This window comes from Lupinus angustifolius, chromosome LG04, assembly GCF_001865875.1.
Source record: "Lupinus angustifolius cultivar Tanjil chromosome LG04, LupAngTanjil_v1.0, whole genome shotgun sequence".
Classification (NCBI taxonomy): Eukaryota; Viridiplantae; Streptophyta; class Magnoliopsida; order Fabales; family Fabaceae; genus Lupinus; species Lupinus angustifolius.
This window is the reverse complement of record NC_032012.1, coordinates 5,933,958-5,952,912: the sequence shown is the minus strand read 5'-3', so window position 1 is coordinate 5,952,912 and position 18,955 is coordinate 5,933,958. Positions and strand designations below refer to the sequence as shown.

The following is an 18,955-nucleotide window of genomic DNA, read 5'->3' as shown; positions in this document are numbered from 1 at the left end:
TCCGCTACCATAAGGAAAAGGAATGGAGCCATTGGATCCTCTTGCCTAATACCTCTAGAGACTGAGAAGTGAGCCATTAACCAAGACAGACATAAAGGTTGGGGAAAGACAAGCATAAATCCACTTCCTCCATTTTCCCGAGAATCCAAACCGCATAAGCATATAGTCAAGGAAGTTCCAATCAACATAATCATAAGCTTTCTCGAAATCAACTTTGAACAAGAAACACCCATCCTTATCCTTAGTCACAAAATGGATAACCTCATTAATTATCGAAAGACTTCTGAAGGAATTTTGGCACGAAAATAGAGAGAAACACAAGGAGATTAGGATAGAAATCGTGGAAACGATTCTGCTTCACATTATTCTTTGTATAATTTCATGATTCGAGTGTTGTAATAGCGAAAATGAGGCATTAGATCTTGCTGTGGGATTCAAAATGTAATCTTCTAACCTTTGTACTCCTGGATTCGATTTCATTGTAATTGTTATTTGATTTTGGGAAGTTCATCCCGTTCTTAATGCGTGAATTTAATTTGCTACTAATTTCTTGTTCTTGGGTTCAAGTTTAATTGGGAAGTTAAACTTGACACCGAACCTATATCATCTTCCTTCATACGTCATTGCTCTAGGAATGGAGAATGATGCATTAATTACTTTTACATGGAACGTAATGCTAGTTAATTGGTCAAATATCCAATGAATTAATATTTGGGCAATCATCTAAGGATTTTACACTCAAGGGATTGATTTGAATGATATGTGCATCTGAATCAGTAACTTCACAATTCACTTGGAATTGAATCTATGATATCCACTGGGAAAGAACGATACATTTTGATCCCAATTTATTTTACTTCTTTTTGTTCCATTTATGGTTTTTTACAATTAAATATAAAATTTTATAAACACAATACTGTAAATATATACTCAATTCATTCACATGGGAATTAGTGTAAATTTACTCTGCTCCATGATGACGATATCCCGATACTTTAACATATTTTACTTAAATAATAAGGTGTGCTTGCCGTTCCATAAATATTTAACACTAGATCCCCATGGTTAGAATTAGCAAAGTAGGTCCTATCCCTCTCTTCCAATTCTTCAATTCTCTTTGATCAACACCCTATCCTCCCCTTCAAAAGTTACACTCATGCTTTTACCTAAGTCCCAAATCTTCTTAGCACTTTGCTCCTCACTTCTGACCTCTTCAATTGCGATCATGGGTGCTGTAGAGATAGAGATTGACTCCCCAACTGAGGACTCCAACATCTCTGGAGAGCCTCGTGAGACACTTGTTGGAACAGAGACATGATCAATTTTTTCTCTTCTTCTATAAACCTTCATCTTCTGTTTCCTATACACTTTTTGTCTCAAAGATGACAAAATATGATTATTTGGCACCTTCAGTAATTTTTCTCTCTTTTGTTTCTTACTTATATTTCTACTGTTACACATTTGTTATATTAAAATAGATCTAAGAGGAAAAGGCAATGGTTGGCTTCACATAGCAATGTCATTATTTTTTATAATTTTGACAATTTTTGCACCAACATGTTATTTATTTTAATATTTGAATTCCTTTAACACAAATAGAGAAGACAAGTAAATATTTGGATTAAGAAGGAAGAACTAATAAAGGCGTTTTTTAGGCATAAAAAATCGGTGTAAATGTAATAACAACATATTTATGTTAAGAAGGTGGAAGGGACAGAAAAATCATGCCAACCACTACTTTCATGTCTCTCTTTGCATTTTCTTCCTCTTTCACTCTATGCATGTGTTTCATTCCCGTTTTGGTTTTGTCTCTCCAATGCTACCATGAAAGATGAAGGAGAATCACAACCTTCCCCCAGGTATAATAATAATAATAATAATAATATCAATGGTGGCATGCATGCATGGAATCATAGCTCCATTATATTAAATTTCATGCTATATATTTTGTTATCAACTTTGTGCACTGGCTATATTATTCATAGTGTTCATCATGTTCAGCTTTAAAGAAAATCTTATAATAATAATAATGTAAAAATTGATGAATGAACCTTGTACCCATATGGCTTTTATTGTTTAATTTATTATCTGGTGCAATTTTTTGTCACATTTTCATCTCATGCATATTATTCTGTCAATTTGTCACTGTTTCTGTTATTATATTCTTCTGTTACATTATTACTTCTTCATGCCACATGCAAAATTTCATTTCTCTTCCTTCATTCCTTGTGTTGCAAGTTTTGAACAATGCCTTGATGTTACATTGATATTTTTTTGTGACATATACTTTTGTCTTTGTCATACATTTTTTTGGTTTTTACCCACATATTATTGTAAGGGTAGTTGTACAATGTTGTCTAACTCTTATGTTGTTTGCTGACAAAGAAGGTTATATTTGCAGAAATGATGACCACAAGTCTGAAAAGAAACAAGTAGTGAAAAAGGAGAGCAATTCTGTAAGAGGCAGAAGACTAAGAACTGGATTTTCTGATTCATTTTCAACCATTGGTATAATTACCCTCTTTTTTCTTCTTTCCTATAACATGTTGAACTTGATTCTTATAAGATAATGGTTTGTTTAATTATGTTCTACTAATGCTGCAATGATTAATACATTAGACTTGGGAGGTTTAGATATTGAAGAGGGACACCAATCTGAGAACTATTCTAGTCCTAGAACTCTAGAACCTGGAAACCATTCTTCAAGGGCAAGCACTTCTCATTCAGAGGGTCATCCAGATTTGACAGGTGCTGGAAATAATCAGTGGCATCAAGGTTTCTTTAAGTTACTGAAGAAAGGATCACAAATGCCATTCCATACTTTTCATCCACTTAAAAATGTTCAAAAGCTCACAAGGAGAAAGAGTAAAAGAATTAGGGAGGACTTGATTCCTTCTCTTAGTTCTCCTGCTCTTAAGTCATCTTTGGATAGTGAGTTTTGCTGCTTTAAATCTTCATGGAAAAATTTCAGTCTTTCTGAGATTCAGGCTGCAACTAATGACTTCACACATGGTACGAAACCCTTTTCGTAGCAGTGCAAATCTGATTCCATTTTCAGTTGATATATTTTTATCTGATTACATAAGTCACATCATGTTTTCTATTTTTTGTGTGAAGATAATTTGATTGGGGAGGGAGGCTATGCTGAGGTTTACTTAGGAAAATTGGAAGATGGTAACTTTGTTGCCATTAAAAAGTTGACAAGAGGGAGCCAAGAAGAAATGACTGCAGATTTCTTGTCTGAGTTGGGCATTATAGTGCATGTGGACCACCCGAATATTGCTAGATTGATTGGATATGGTGTTGAAGGTGGAATGTTTCTTGTTCTTCAGTTGTCTCCACATGGGAGTCTATCATCCATACTTTATGGTATGCAATATTATACTTGTGGTTATAGTCGCACTTGCATAAAACCAAATGTTTTAATATTGCGGCTGAATCAGGCAATGTGGTCCGCAATATGAAACCTTGATGGTGTATCAAACATTTTGAAAGATTTTGGAAAAAAAGAAAAGTAATTGGTTTCTTACCTTACATGATTTTAGGACCTAGAGAGAAACTGGATTGGAGCTTAAGGTATAAGATTGTTCTGGGGACTGCCGAGGGCCTCCGCTATCTGCATGAAGAATGCCAAAGAAGGATCATTCACAAAGATATCAAGGCTTCTAATATACTTCTCTCAGAGGATTTTGAGCCTCAGGTGCCTTTTAAACCTGATAAATTTCACCATGGAACATGCATTTTTCAGCAATTATGATCTTATTTTCATTTACGAATTTCTAATGTTCTAAATCAGATTAAAATATGAAGTGTTTTAACTAAGTTTCTTGGTACAATTTTAACTTGAATCATACTCCAGATATCTGATTTTGGGCTTGCAAAGTGGTTGCCTGACCAATGGACTCACCATACTGTCTCCAAAGTGGAAGGCACCTTTGGGTTTGTACATTTACCATTTTCACAAGTTTCCTATGTCTTCATTAATTGCATTTTTTCCCATTATCTAACCTTTTTTATATCTTCTTTCCATTTTCAAACATTCTTTATGTCACAACAGTTACCTTCCTCCTGAATTCTTCTTGCATGGTATAGTAGATGAAAAGACTGATGTATATGCTTATGGTGTGCTATTATTGGAGCTTATTACTGGAAGACAAGCTTTGGATAGCTCACAGAAAAGTCTTGTGATGTGGGTAGGTCTACCATTGCATATAGCCATACACTAATGTTAACTATTTACTTATCATATTGATATTGAAAGTATCAATTCTAATGTAGTCTTCTATAATTCATTTTTTCAGGCCAAACCTTTGCTATCTGCAAACAATATCAAAGAGCTTGTTGATCCAGTTTTGGCTGATGCTTATGATGAAGAGCAAATGAAACTTGTAATCTTAACAGCTTCTCTATGTATAGAACAGTCTTCAATTCATCGACCGCACATGAACCAGGCATGTTCTTTTATAAAGTCATATAGCTGAGAAATATAGTGAAACACAAGATATCCGGTCCTTATCATCCTTTCCTGTGATTCTGTCTATTGTCTTGCATCATGTGACTTATCTTGTTAGCCAAACCACTTATCTGGCATCATTAATAGAATCCAATCATTTTATATCGATATTATTTCTCTCGAAATGGATGTGAAGGAGTTATAGCTGCAAAGTTTATTAAATCTAGACCATTTATTTGGCAATATTGATAAGGATTATGGAGCATTTATTGTTATATGGTTGTATGCAGGTATTAAAGATACTAAGAGGTGAAGAAGAGAGCTTGATGATGATAAAGGGACGTCAGAGATCGAAACTTCAAAGGACATACTCAGTTGAACTGAATGATGCAGAAGATTACAACTCAACCAAGTTTTTGAATGAGAGGGATAAATACATGGAGACTATTCTAGGATCCAGTATCTCTATAAAAAAAGAAAGCAATGAAAACTAGATATTATGGCCTTATGATTTAGATAATGTGCCACTTGTCATACATGGAAACTACACGACTCGAAGAATTGATTTATTTGCAGAACATATAACTGGTTCCAATTCCGAATGCAGAGCTGGCCAGAACATGGTTTGAACTTTGAAGATATATATGCCTGAAGACATCAATGAGGAAGAACCTGATGTGCATGTCTGCAAGTCATAATATTTATTTAACCAGAAAATGGTGATGAAGTTAGGGTGTAACTGTGAGCCTCAGTTAACAATTTTCGACGATCATTGATCAATTAGACATGCCAATTTCACCAAGTTGTTTAATCTTTCTAATGTAACATTAGTAGTTTATGCTAGGAAAAATCCTGATACTATTGAATTCATGTTAACTGAGTCATGTTTAATGGTTTATACAAAGATAGAACATGTACTCCACTGAATGTTTGATTTAATTGTTTAATTAGCTTCCAAAGTATATCCTTTATTATATGTAATATATATATTTTGGTTCGAGTATTTGTATATATCATTTTTGACTAAGCATGATTATTCTCTTGGTATGTCATGTATGGTGTTCAGAGATTAAATAGGTGAAAGTTGCCAAAATATGATCAAGTTGTTACTTTCAAGGATCAAATTCTATATGATGTAAGGAGTTCAACTTGATGCTCCACTTGGAACTTAAAATTATACCAGTACACTCAACAATATACCTCAGCATCTTTTTTACTATGTGAAGAGAAATGTAGAAGTTGTATCATGATTTGCAGATCAAATGGAGAGTAGTGTAGTCTAACCATGGGAGATAAAGAGACCAAGAAAGTTATAGACAAAATAATTAAGAATGACGGTTATAGAAATTATCTATAGACTGACGATTTACATTGTGAGCATATTGTCCATTACTTAGTGTTAATCATTATTGGCTCTTAAGTAAAAGTAATACACGTAATCGGTAGATAAATGTCTGTAAAAAAATTTACATCAATAGTTATAGAAATTAAACTTGTAGAATAAGAAAAGATGTGTGGTATAGATTCATAAACAAATGCCTCTAGTTAAGACCATGTGGAATACTCCAGTTTCTCCTTTGCTCTTCAAAGCTTCCTACCTTAGCTGATTGATTCTGATCACCAAGCCTCTTTGCATACACATAATGATAAGCCTTAGTATTTACATGGCTTAAAACTTTGACTAATTTTCCATGTTTCTCATCTACCACAATTTGTCCATCACTTGATTCAACACCATTAGCCAAGACTTTAATGGGTTTGACATCAAATTTTGCATTAAGACTTGAATGGCTATTAGCTAAGACTACAGCACCAAGAATTTCTCCCAAGAATGTATCCTGCAACATTATAAACATTAAGCACTAATCTCTTAATAAGTAAAAAAATGTAGAAATCTAACTATTTTGCCTAGTCTCAATAATGAGCTTATGATTTAAAGGAGGCCAAGAAATTTGTTATGAATATGAACTTATATACCATATGTTGATATCTGTGGTGGCTTTGCTTCAATCGGTATAGCCTTTTCAGCAGACGCTTGGAAAATGTGGCTTCAGGTGTTTTTTCTGTCATTTGTAAGTGGTGTAAAATAGTTGAAAATGAACTTGCTTTGTGCTGGATGCTGAGTGGAATGATTGTGATGTTAACTTCTGATTGAAACACTGCTTTGGCTGCTAAAGGATCCAGGAACATGTTAAATTCGGCATACTTGTTGGAAGGAATAGAAAAGACATTTCCTTTGTCACTTGCATTTCTGCTGATGTGTCCCCCAACTACATAAGCCTCCTGAAACATTTAGGAAACATTATGGCATGTCATCAGTATCACTATCCGAATTACAATCGTATTAATTACATGGACGAGACGAGACTATTAGCGCTCTTAATATCATATAGAAACTGTAGATATGCAATTTGGAATGTCAATAGCATTTTCCTAACTACATTTCTAATATTCAATTTAATGATGAACATTTTCTTGGTTACTCCTACATCTAATTTCTATGCAGCTGATTGTTCTTGTAGATTTTCATAAAATCACTATTTCAATAGGGTGAAAAAACATGTGTAACATGTTACCTGAATTCTAGAGCTTATGTTTTTCAGTGATACAACTTTTGCCAAATTAGTCAAGGGTCCATTGGTTAATACTGTAACCTTAGACCCTGGTTCCATTGTTTGCAATACTGACTCCCAAATTTCCATAGCCAGTGGTTGTCTGAGTTCAGGGTGATCGGTATCCCGAGGAGCACCAAACTTCACCGAGTTTTCTGCTGTATACCTGATACACATATCAAAATGTTAGTGAAGAAAAAAAACTGGAAATTTACAAGTATGCCAGCTGAAAAGAACTGCTTAGGCATGAAAGTAAACTCAAAGGAGCACCTTCTTGGGCTACGAGGCAGATCAGAAGCAAGACCATAAAGAGTGTCAGAATCCAGAAACCCACCATTGCCATGAGGAATGGCCTTAACATACTTGCACTCACCAACAGGTGGGAAGATTGGATCCGACTGATTCATTGCGAAAAAATCGCCTATACCAACCGGGATATCGTCACGGCCCATCATGTGCAGTAAGTCATAGATGATATCTATTGTTGCACCATTTGCCCATCCTGTTGGGCTCACAATTATTGCCTGAACCAAATGGTACCAAAAACCAACATCAAAGGTGCTATGTGAATCTATGTCTCTATAATTCAGTTGCAACAAGAATTAAACAGAAGAAACATTGGATTTTTCATTTTTGGAGTCAACATTTGAGTTAATGTGGAATATACAATAAGTATAACAAATAATGAAATACCTTAAGGTTGATTACTTCAACAGGCACTTTTAGGAGGTAAAATAAAGCAAGAAAATCTCCTGCACTCATGTCCATATCAAATACAACAGGTTTCCCAAGTTTTTTATTTTCAAAATCTGGCTTGTAAAACACTTCTTTGTAGTAAGGAAATTGTGTAGTGAAGTTGAATCTCCCAGCATGTTGTGGTTGATTTAGAACCTGTTACACACCACAAAACAAATGATACTCATTTTAATATCTAACCACATCATAGCACAAATAATTCAGTGATGAACTATTGCATTTTTACCTCACCATAAAACATAATGATTGTTTAATCTTGAATAAGTTGAACCAAAATAAGAAAAAAGTGAACTTACATTCAAGAAGCTTGTGAAATATTCTCTGTCAAGTGGGCTTTCAATATCATTGTTAGGCTTTGCTTTTGTGGCAACAAGTACCCTCACTGAGTCTGAACCTTTAATCTCTGCTGTATAACCATCCTATAAAACATTTTGCAATATATAACACATAAACATGTCACTATATGTGTATTAGTAAAGTATTGAATTTGCAACAAAAAGTGAAACCAACTACCTGACATTTTCCTTTACCATTCTTTACAAAGCAAAATGGATCTCTAAGTCCTTGTTGAACATGACCACTATGCACACCACCTTTCTTTAGATTGAACTTTGGATCTTTGAGGCCATCAAAGAATGGATTGGAGCCATCAGAAATTCCATAAGGCTTGTTTGAAGTAATTACTGTTATGTTCATATACTCCATTTCAGCAAATTCATTTTCTCCATTATGGTTATTGGAGTTTCTCATGATTGAGACTGCTACACCAGATGTGAAAGAGTCCCACATAAAATAACTCTGCTAACAATAAAGTCATTATACTAAGATATGTTAATAAGCGAAAATCGTAGAAATGTATGTACAAATAAAATAAGCAATTACCGTGTAGTATTGATCATCGAACCAAGTATCATGCGTCATTTTCAAGGCCTTAAAACAGTATTGTGCCTCGTATGTGTCTTGACTCTTTTCAAATTCATTAAAGAATTCTTCAGTGATGGGGATTGTGTTTGTTGCATCAAGAGGAACAAGAGTAGCAGGAATACCAGAATGAATCACCTAAAATGAGATGAAACACACTTTACAAGAACCAAACTATCTGTAAATTTATCTCTGCATATAAGCACACAAATCTGAACCTTGATGAAATTAAACAGTTATGACTATAATATATTTTAAAATGACTTGAACAAGTACTTTTTATTCTTTAACATGGTATACATAAATGAAACATTAAATGATTTACAATATGAATGTAAGAATACAAATTGCCACAGTATGCTGCAAAAGGGTCTCCAAATATGTTGAACTCTACATAAGGGTTACTATATAGTCTGTGAACAAATTTCCATACTGACCTGGTATGCTGCAAAAGGGTCTCCAAACATGTTGAACTCTGCATAAGGGTTAGTATTATAATCTGTGAACAAATTGCCATGGTCACCACACTGCCGAGGCACGCAAGAAGAATCATTTTTCGGACAGCATCCAGTTGGGTTTCTTGACCTCACACCACCACCCATGATATAAATATGCTCAACATTTTTCTTTAGGTGTGGATTGTTCATTAGGAAAATAGCTAAGTTTGTATGTGCTCCAATCTCAATCACAATTATAGGACCTTCAGATATCTTGTCAATAAGCACTTCCTGAGCAGTTGGTTGTCTTAGAGGAGTATATTTCCTTCTTCCCTATTTTCATGAAGGAACAAATGAACTAACTGAATATCAATTTACACAATAAAATGTGTACATGTACTCGTACCACGTACCACGTATTCGGTAACAATGAATTGTTGGATGATAGTTACAAGGAAAGTTATACCTGTGGAAGGAAAGCTTTCCGGACGCCGTAGTTTGAATCGATGTCCAAACGCCCTCCAAATCCTACAGGAATGGCCTTTCTGTATCTGCAACCTCCTGATGTTGTCATTCCCTGATTCAATCAAATGAAATATTACATATATCACTCATGAAAAGGAATACATATAGCTAGAAATTATAAATACATTCATTTTTTTCTGCAGCTATTCACTTCATTCCACCACTCCAAACTACAAACTATGAAAAGCATGGTTTATCATAAAATAATTGAAACACATATAGATGAAAAGTATATAAAAAGTATCCAAGTATCTAATACAATATGTATGGATATTGGTATGACAATCATTTTGAAGTATCAGTGTTTCACATCTTCTACTTATGATTGATCAGAAAAATTCTTAATTATTAAACTTTTAACTTAAATACATTTTTTCAACCAATCACAAGCAGTGACACATGAAGTGACACACTTTATAGGACAACAAGTAGATGCTCGGAAACTCAACATAGTACATAGGACATACCTGTTCTATGATTGGAAGATATCCACCAACATTTGGGAGTATGGTACCATTTGGGAGAATACCACCCTCCCCTCCCACTCCAACAGTTATATCATCTCTCCCCATCATGTAAAGTACATCATACATTTGATTCACTGCATGCCCTGCATTAGTCCAAGCATTTGCATTGATGGTTATTGCCTGAAGAATCAAAACAACACAAAATCAAATCCTTCATGAATAATAACAATAATAATAAACTAATGCACAAAATGTTTCATACTTCGTAAAACATGACCATATCCACCAAGTCAAACCAAATATGCAGTGACAACTTCATAAGATCAGATTATATGTCTGTGCTTTACAACACATGAAGACAAACAAAGTACTATAATTTATTTACTTTTCAAAAAAGTACACTCTTTTCACTGTGTCAGATGCTTGATTTATCCAACAGAAAAAAGCACTCAATCTTCATCAGTAAGATTTGCTTTGATTCCAAATATTTACCTCACCAAAGTAATGATTCTCAACGAAAAGCATGAAAAAGAAAAAAGACCAACGAAGGTAACTTATGGTTGTTGAATTTGCTATCTTTTGCTCTCACCTCCAATTGAAATTCTGATCTGTTAAGCTTCAGAAGGTATAGAAGAGCAAAGAAATCATCAGTGTCAGCATCAGTATCCAGAAGAATCCGATAAGGCCTTCCTTCTCCAGTATGAAAAACAGTGCTAAGAGTTCCTATTGTAATGAAAACAATAGCTACACAGAACCTCATTGGAAACAACATTCTCTGTATTCCAAGTGTAACCCAGAAATGTATTGTATTCAATGATTCAAAACAAGCTGAAAAGTCTTAAACTTGAAGAGCTTTGATCAACTCGGACTATATTATATATATATATATATATATATAATATCATATTTTCACTCTCATTCAAATACATAAAGTAAACATCACGAAAATCATGCAAAGATGAAAGAATTATAAGACAAGAGAGGAGGAGAAAGGTGCAGAGGAAGTGAAATGAAGAAGAATACCAAAATAAGAAACAATGTACGTGTGTTTATTGGTTTTGTAATAGGTACTGTATTATTCTATTTCTGAGACCACCGAGACATTAAAAGTTGTACTAACTTGAGCACATTTGTTGCCATATTACCTTTTGTAAGCACATTTGTTGCCATATTACCTTTTGTAAGAAATGTTCTTCCCAATAAATGTCACTAATATAAATTGAATTGTTAACCTTTTTGGTTATCCTCAAATCTAACACAACCTTACATACACCATTATATGAATGTCTTATTGGTTATTGTTTGTAATTGGTTGGAAAATATATTTAAGTTAAAAATTTAATAATTAACTATTTTTTTGACCAATTATACACAATAACACATGAAATGATACACTCTTGTGAGACAAAAGATGTCTTCTCATTCTTCATTAAAGATTTGTTTTATTTAGGAGTTATGAGGGAAAGAAATAGATCAAAGGGTTAGGAAAGGGAGGAAGAAGGGAAAAAGAATGCAATTTTTTCTCTTGTTCGGGAGTATGAAATTTAGATTAGGAGGGTAAACTGATCATAATGTAAGAATTTTTTTATTTTTCCTTTAAAAATGTAATTAACAATGAGAAATTGACAATAATATATAATTATATAATATTACTAAAAATATTTAGGTATTTTCACATTTTATCTTCAAATAACCTCAGAGTATGAACTTTAAAAATAGATATATGAAGATGTCTAAATGGTTTGAGAAATCCTCCAAAACATTCTTATTTCCTTCATTCAACTACCAAACAAGTGGGTTTTACAAAGCCATGACTTCTCTTCCCCTCCAAATTAAATCACACTCTAAAACCCTAAGTCGTATGTTGAACCACATTTATTTATTTATTAATAATCGTAATATATATGTATTGACAATATAAAAATTTATATATAATCATTACACATTTATTTATTTAGATTATTTTTGAAGAATTAATAATAATTAAATATAATGAACATTGAAGTGACACTATATAAGTTAGTTGATACGTCATTTTCTCTTTATTAATTAATTATGAACAATCACTATTTACATTATTAGAGTATAGTAGGAATTTGTTAAGGGGTTATTGATGATTTGACTTGTAAAGGTCGGTGCTATTTTATTCCATGGTTGAAAAACGTTACAAGCATACTTTTTGGGGCTAATGCCTTAATGGTCCATGAGGTGACAAGAAAATAAGTTAGAATCTGCAGTTAGAGAATCAACATGCCATTATCACATATTCACACCAGACAAAAGAGAACTTAATATAATTACATGATTAATACTAGTTGTAATAAGCAGTATTGTTAAAACTGTATCAATTATTAAATCAGTCAGGGTACTGATATAGTGGTACAGTGGTTTAATCGGTAGTTCAGTAATTAAACCGCATGTCGGTTAAACCAGACATACCTACTTATATATATAAACCTATAGCAAAAATATTCCAAACTGGTTGATACTCAAATTTATAATCCATATTTATAATCTACTCAAAATTCACGTAAACAAACAACTCTAAGTTTTTAACAAATTCAAAGTCTAAATTACAAAACATATATCAATCCAAAAGTATCACTTAACAACCACAAAATATAAATAAATGACACAAGTTCATAACTCACTCTACAAAACAAATAAATTTGAAGTTTTAACATTTAACACTAAATAGTCAAAGTTGTCTCATATCGATATTATATTTTTGCACCAAATCCTATCTTCAGATAGAACTCCAAGATTACACAAATGTTACTCAGACTACACACGAATGTTAGAAACCAAAAGGTGTAATCTAAGTATGCCTTGGAAGCATGTGCCTTGAAGTGTTGAAGAAGGATTGGAAAGATGAATCACCTTGTAATGAGTTTTTTAAGTTTTTTTCAACAAAAAAAATATATGTATAAACAGACTGGTTTAGTGAAATATCGGTCGGTTCACTAGTTTTGACCGATTTTTAACCGGTTTTGATACTTGGTCGGTTCAACATCTGTACCGTACCAATTAGGAGACTAATTTACCAGTTTTTCAGTTGAACGGGTCGATACAGTCCAGTTTTGACATCATTGGTAATAAGAACACAAGTCGTATAAATCAGGAAATAAAAAAGGGACAACTGCCCCAAAGTCATCTTTAAAGGTTAAGAAATAGACAGTTTTAGAAACTGAGATTTTCAATAGATTTTAATGTCTCAATTTTCATTGTGGCAAAGTTTCTATTTTTAAAATCTCTAAATAATTGTTTAATGTAATTGGTGGCGTTTTCTAATATTTATATATTGTCATTGTAAAGAATTATATACAAACAATACATATTTATTGTTCATTTATATTATTATTTTTCAAAGAGTGGATAATAATAAAACATGAATGATAAATGATACAATAACAATATATAAAACTCATATATTATTGGTGCATACATTTTTTTCATATTATTTTTATATATACTAACACACATCCAAGTTTTAGTCTGGTATAAATTAACATAAAAATGATAAGAAGGACTAAACTCATTCTGGGGTGGAACCATGTGGCAATTACGCATTTGGGACAAGCATAACAAAAGGATCAGGTTCTATGTCGGATGAAATGATTTTGTATTTGGGAAAGCACAACACTTGTTAATTCTAGTATATATGACATTTTTTAATTAATTAGCTTAAATTAAATAGCCATTCAATGTGAATATTAGTGTTGTGAGAATCAGTCTGACAGTTGACTGGGCTTGAAAACAACTTTGTTTGCAGTCTTAACCGAATGAGAGTTGAGCCCCTTTGAACCGGGAAAATTTCACTCCGACCATGTAAACTGGATTAACCTGGGAAGTAAACCGGATGGTTCACTTAAAACACTGCTATAATATTTTGTTTTATTACGATTCCAAAAAAGTGAAGAAATATTACTTCAATATAATTATACATAATTATTAATTATATAAAGTTTTAGATTTATATATAATTATATATTTATAGATAAAAATTATTAATTATGTAACAAATCATCCGATTAGACCAGATAGTTTAACCATTTAAACTTATTAGACCTAATACGGGACCTCTCCCGGTTTGACGTCCAACTCGAGTTAGTGAATATTCAAATTCAATAAACAGGACTAAACCCTAAACTCACTATTATATACCATGGGTTGCATAACTAGGGGACAACGGTTATAGAAAGATTATTTGCATGATTGATTGTATGGATACTTTCTCTTTGACATCAAAATATTCTCAGCAACTCATGCTTATTCCTTTTGTGCAATTTGTGACTTGCTAAACCAAGATTAACGCATTAAGCTACGTCACGTTTTAGGAAGGTAACTATTATCCGAACAAAAATCACATGTCGAAGAGATAGGTGATCTCTATTCCTATAATATCGATAGTCTAGTCAAACATGACTCTTCAAATGAATGCTAGAGTGATTTTAATTTTTCTCCAAAAGCCACAACGAAGTCTCCTTAGAATGCTCCACAAACTTATTGATTGAATAAAAAAATAACTACAACATGCTGAATAAGTCCTAAATACTACCTAAAAAGTGTTCTAGTTTTTTATAAACTAATTTTTCAATATTTAATTATCAAACAATTTCCTAGTTTGTTGTGTCAAATAGATTCTGATTTCTGAATATAAAACTTGCTTTATATTGGATCCAGTGAAATTAGATCTTCTCTTCCTCTCTTATAACATGAGAGAAATTAAATATGAAAAAAGAGAGAGAATTAAATTGATGTTTAATATTTTTATTTCAACAAAGTTAGTGACAAAACGACAGCAAGTAACCCCACGAAGGAACATAAAAAGACTAATTTAGTTTTCAATGTATCACATAATCAACGAATAAAAATATTTTTAACATGACTAGCATAAAAGATTAATTAGCATCACAACGACTTTTCCACATCTTCAGCGATTGTGTCTCATCTAACTAATCATATAAATGTGTTGTTTCAAATCATGTTCTAAATCATGTCTTACATTAATAAAAATTTCAATGAAACAATGTAAATTTCTTCTTCGCCTAATTGATATAGTTAACTCATAATAATATTATCAATATATTGTGGTCTTTACAAAATGTATTGGTTGGTGGGATTAATATTTTTATATTCGAATTATTTAATTATAAATCCTCATTTGGTGTTATTAATTACCAAAATAATTTTCCATTTGGTGTTTATCTATCCACAACTCGCAACAATTATATATTTAAGAAATATAGATTTAAATGATGCAGTTCTTAATCATGTTATTATTGTAAAACTATTTTGTACTCCTAACAAAAAAAAATGTTTTGTACTTATATTTACTAGCGCGTCGACCGGCACTCTATGCCGGTCACCTGCATTTTTATTTTTTTTATATGGAATGTATCATCTTCATATTATATTATTTAATAAATTTATCATGCGATATATGCTGGAAGTTAAAAATGAAAGTAAATTGTTATGGCTAAGTAATTTATTTATATTTCAAATTTAATGTCATAATTAATATAATTCACTTATCCATTGAAAAAGTTACATCAATTTAAAAATGGGAGGTTTAAGAATTGATGTAGTAGTTAAAAAGGAAGCGTTAACTTAAATTAACGAAGATATAATATTTAGAAACATGAAATTAGAATTAATTCATGGACGTTATTTTATATTTTCCATTTATTTATTAGTATATATATAATGATACGTGCTATATAATATTTATACTAAAGAAGACTCACGTAAAAGTTATCTGCATGAATCATGACTAAAACTAAAAGAGATGGTATCAAATACCACTATCTTTATTTAATTTGTTTTTCTTGTGTGTGTAAAGATTGAAGCCTTCCAATTCCACTTTATGAATAAATGTCTACGTTTTTAAACCGAAAAATATAAGTGTCTATTCAATTTTGTCAAAAGTTAATTTACTTTTATAGATGCACTATGGAGCAATATTGCTTGGCATATTCTTGCCACTACATGAGGAATTTTCATGTTATCTTTTGTTCTCCACGTCAATTTTACAGAACTATATATTACACCTCTATTTTCTTTATATTCATGTGAAGTTATATTTTTCAAAGCAAACAAATATTATTATAATAATCCTTTTAGAATTATAAAAGTCTAGAACATGGACAGAAAGGCTACATGCATGCCCTAATTTCTTAGGTCGTAGAGCTCATATATATATAATCATTTTTATATCTTCAAACAATTTTTTAAATCTACACCGGATAGAAATCAATTTTTTTAAAGCATGCTTAAGAAGTATGATGGATTTTGTAGGTTCACACACTTTGCTTTATAAATAACAATAAATAAATGATATGTTGTTGACAAATGATTGTGATTTAGGTGTAAAAAGCTGTGTGATAAAAAGTGGTGTTGGGATTAACATTTCTCTAACATAATATTAAGTATGTGTTTAGCAAACTTTAGATCACTTAACACTGATATTATTTATACATCAAAGTTCACATATTTTTGTTGTGAACAAAACAAGAGGGTGGAAGGAGAGAATGTAAAATTTTATTAACTTTTTCGATAATCGTATATAGCTTGCTGAAAATGTTATTAATTAATAAAACTAAATTGTTTTTTATTTTCACTCAAATTATCTGAGTAAAAAAATGATATTTTGATAATAAAATTATTTATTGTACGGTGAAAATATCATCTATATTTTATATTCTATATCTATAATATATATATACTATATATAAAGCGAAAACTTGAAATAACTTTCCTCATAGTGTAATTTTCAGTTCCTATATTGTCCTTAATATTATTTAATTTTTACAAAAAAACTATATAATCTTAAGCAACTACCACCAATACATTAATTAACCACATATCTTACCTTAAATTAAACATTATCATAAAAAAAAAATATAATATATAAAAATTGAATATGTAGTATCACACAATATTCGCCAACAGGCACGAAGTGCCTGTACACACTAGTTATATATAAAGGCAAAACATGATGTAACTTCCACCATGATGTAATTTCTATTTCCTATTTTGTCATTCACATTATTTAATTTTTACAAAAAGACCTTATAATCATAAATAAACACCACCAACACATTAATTAATTATATCTTTCACATAAATTGAACATTATCATAAATACATAAAAATTATAACAAATACATTCTAATTCTAAAAATAAAATATATAAAAATTGAATACGTAGTACATGTAATATTGACTGGCAGGTACGAAGTGCTTGTACACACTAGTTATATATAAAGTCAAAATTTGAAATCACTACCATCATAATTCTATTTTCCTATTTTGACCTTAATATTTTTTATTTATAAAGTAAAATCATATAATCCTAGATAACTATAATTAATACATCTCACCTTAAGTTGAATATTATAATAAATACAAAAATTATAACATGAAGTACATCCAATAAAAAACATTCTAATTCTCTAAAATAAAAAATAAAAATTTAATACTTAATATCATAAAATAAAAATGCAAGTATATTATTTATGAAGTGTCTGTCAACACGCTAGTATAATAATACCAAAACAAAAATTCAAAACTATCTTATTTATGAGATAGAGCATTAATTAAAAAGTACTTTAAGCTAAGATATGAGTATAGTTTATATTAATTAATTAAAAAGTGCTCTCACAATTGTGACCCATTCTAATCAAGTAATCAATAAGCAAAGACGCGTGTGGCTATAAAGTAGAAAGAAGCCAATGCCTTGACCCTTGAGGATGAATTGGCACCTCAGGGATTCTTTGACCACCCACAACTTACATCTATTTTTAATTACTTTATACAATATCCAAAACTCAATCAAATTAACTTCAAATTGATTACTATGAGTCTTTTCATTTTTTTTATTTTAAGGCTTGGGTTTTATTTTGTGTGTATGGCTAATGCACTTATTAGTGAAACATTATCATATCATTCCTTAAGGTTTTGTTTAGACTCTAATTTTGGTAGGGAAGACAAGAGAATGCATTACTTTAAAAACTCTTTCCTTTGTTTTGTCAGGAGTTGGGTGAAAGAGGGGGTGAAGTTTTGAAGGGTTATTAAAGTACTCTAAAATTATTCATGTGTCTATTTTTATAGTTTCTATAATGTAGGGTTTTTCTAGTGAAAAAATGTCAAAATAACTCAATACAATTAGTAAAATTATATAATTACATTATTATCCATTTCTCATTGTTAATTATAATTTTTAAATAAAAAATAAAAAAAATTGTATTATCATTACTTCACCTCTCTCCCATCTAACTTTGACGGAAAATTTACACATGTGGTGCACCTTGATCGAAAAATTACGGTTTTGGTGCACCTTTTAAAAAAATTATAGGACTAGTGTAACTTTACATAAATCGGCAATGGAATTGCCGATTTCTATATTTTTTTCTCTCTCCTCCCCCAAAATCGGCACTGGGGAGGGAGTTTTATTAGAATATATTTTTTCCCTAAATCGTCAATGGGGGGAGTTTTATACTTTTTATTTTTTTTTCTATCCCTAAATCGGCAACCGGAGAGTTTTTGATTTTTTTTTAACTTGTGGGCGTTATATTATTAGTTTTATGGTTTAATTTTTTAAACACAAATCCTAACAATACACAACATAATAAATTTTGTCAACCCTAACCCTAATAACATAACACAATAATGAAAAACAAAATATTATGTGTGTTTTTCATTATTGTGTTCTGTTATTAGAGTTAGGGTTGACAAAATTTATTACGTTGTGTGTTGTTAGGATTTGTGTTTAAAAAATTAAAC

The 18,955-nt window shown here is 31.3% G+C and overlaps 2 protein-coding genes across 2 annotated transcripts; one reads left to right on the top strand and one right to left on the bottom strand.

Moving 5' to 3' along the window:
• On the top strand, positions 1,623–5,323 carry LOC109345287 (receptor-like cytosolic serine/threonine-protein kinase RBK2). Its single transcript, XM_019584191.1, has 9 exons — positions 1,623–1,859; positions 2,402–2,508; positions 2,620–3,012; positions 3,118–3,369; positions 3,546–3,700; positions 3,860–3,939; positions 4,058–4,193; positions 4,302–4,451; positions 4,744–5,323. Exons 1-9 carry the CDS (start codon positions 1,825–1,827, stop codon positions 4,945–4,947), a joined length of 1,512 nt encoding a protein of 503 aa, XP_019439736.1. The 5' UTR covers positions 1,623–1,824; the 3' UTR covers positions 4,948–5,323.
• Positions 5,778–11,076, bottom strand: LOC109345286. Its single transcript, XM_019584190.1, has 12 exons — positions 10,761–11,076; positions 10,172–10,351; positions 9,646–9,756; positions 9,180–9,512; positions 8,704–8,880; positions 8,335–8,619; positions 8,118–8,240; positions 7,759–7,956; positions 7,336–7,589; positions 7,030–7,231; positions 6,431–6,736; positions 5,778–6,291 (listed from the first exon to the last, which is right to left on the bottom strand). The coding sequence occupies exons 1-12, from the start codon at positions 10,941–10,943 to the stop codon at positions 5,995–5,997; spliced, it is 2,649 nt and encodes an 882-aa protein (XP_019439735.1). The 5' UTR covers positions 10,944–11,076; the 3' UTR covers positions 5,778–5,994.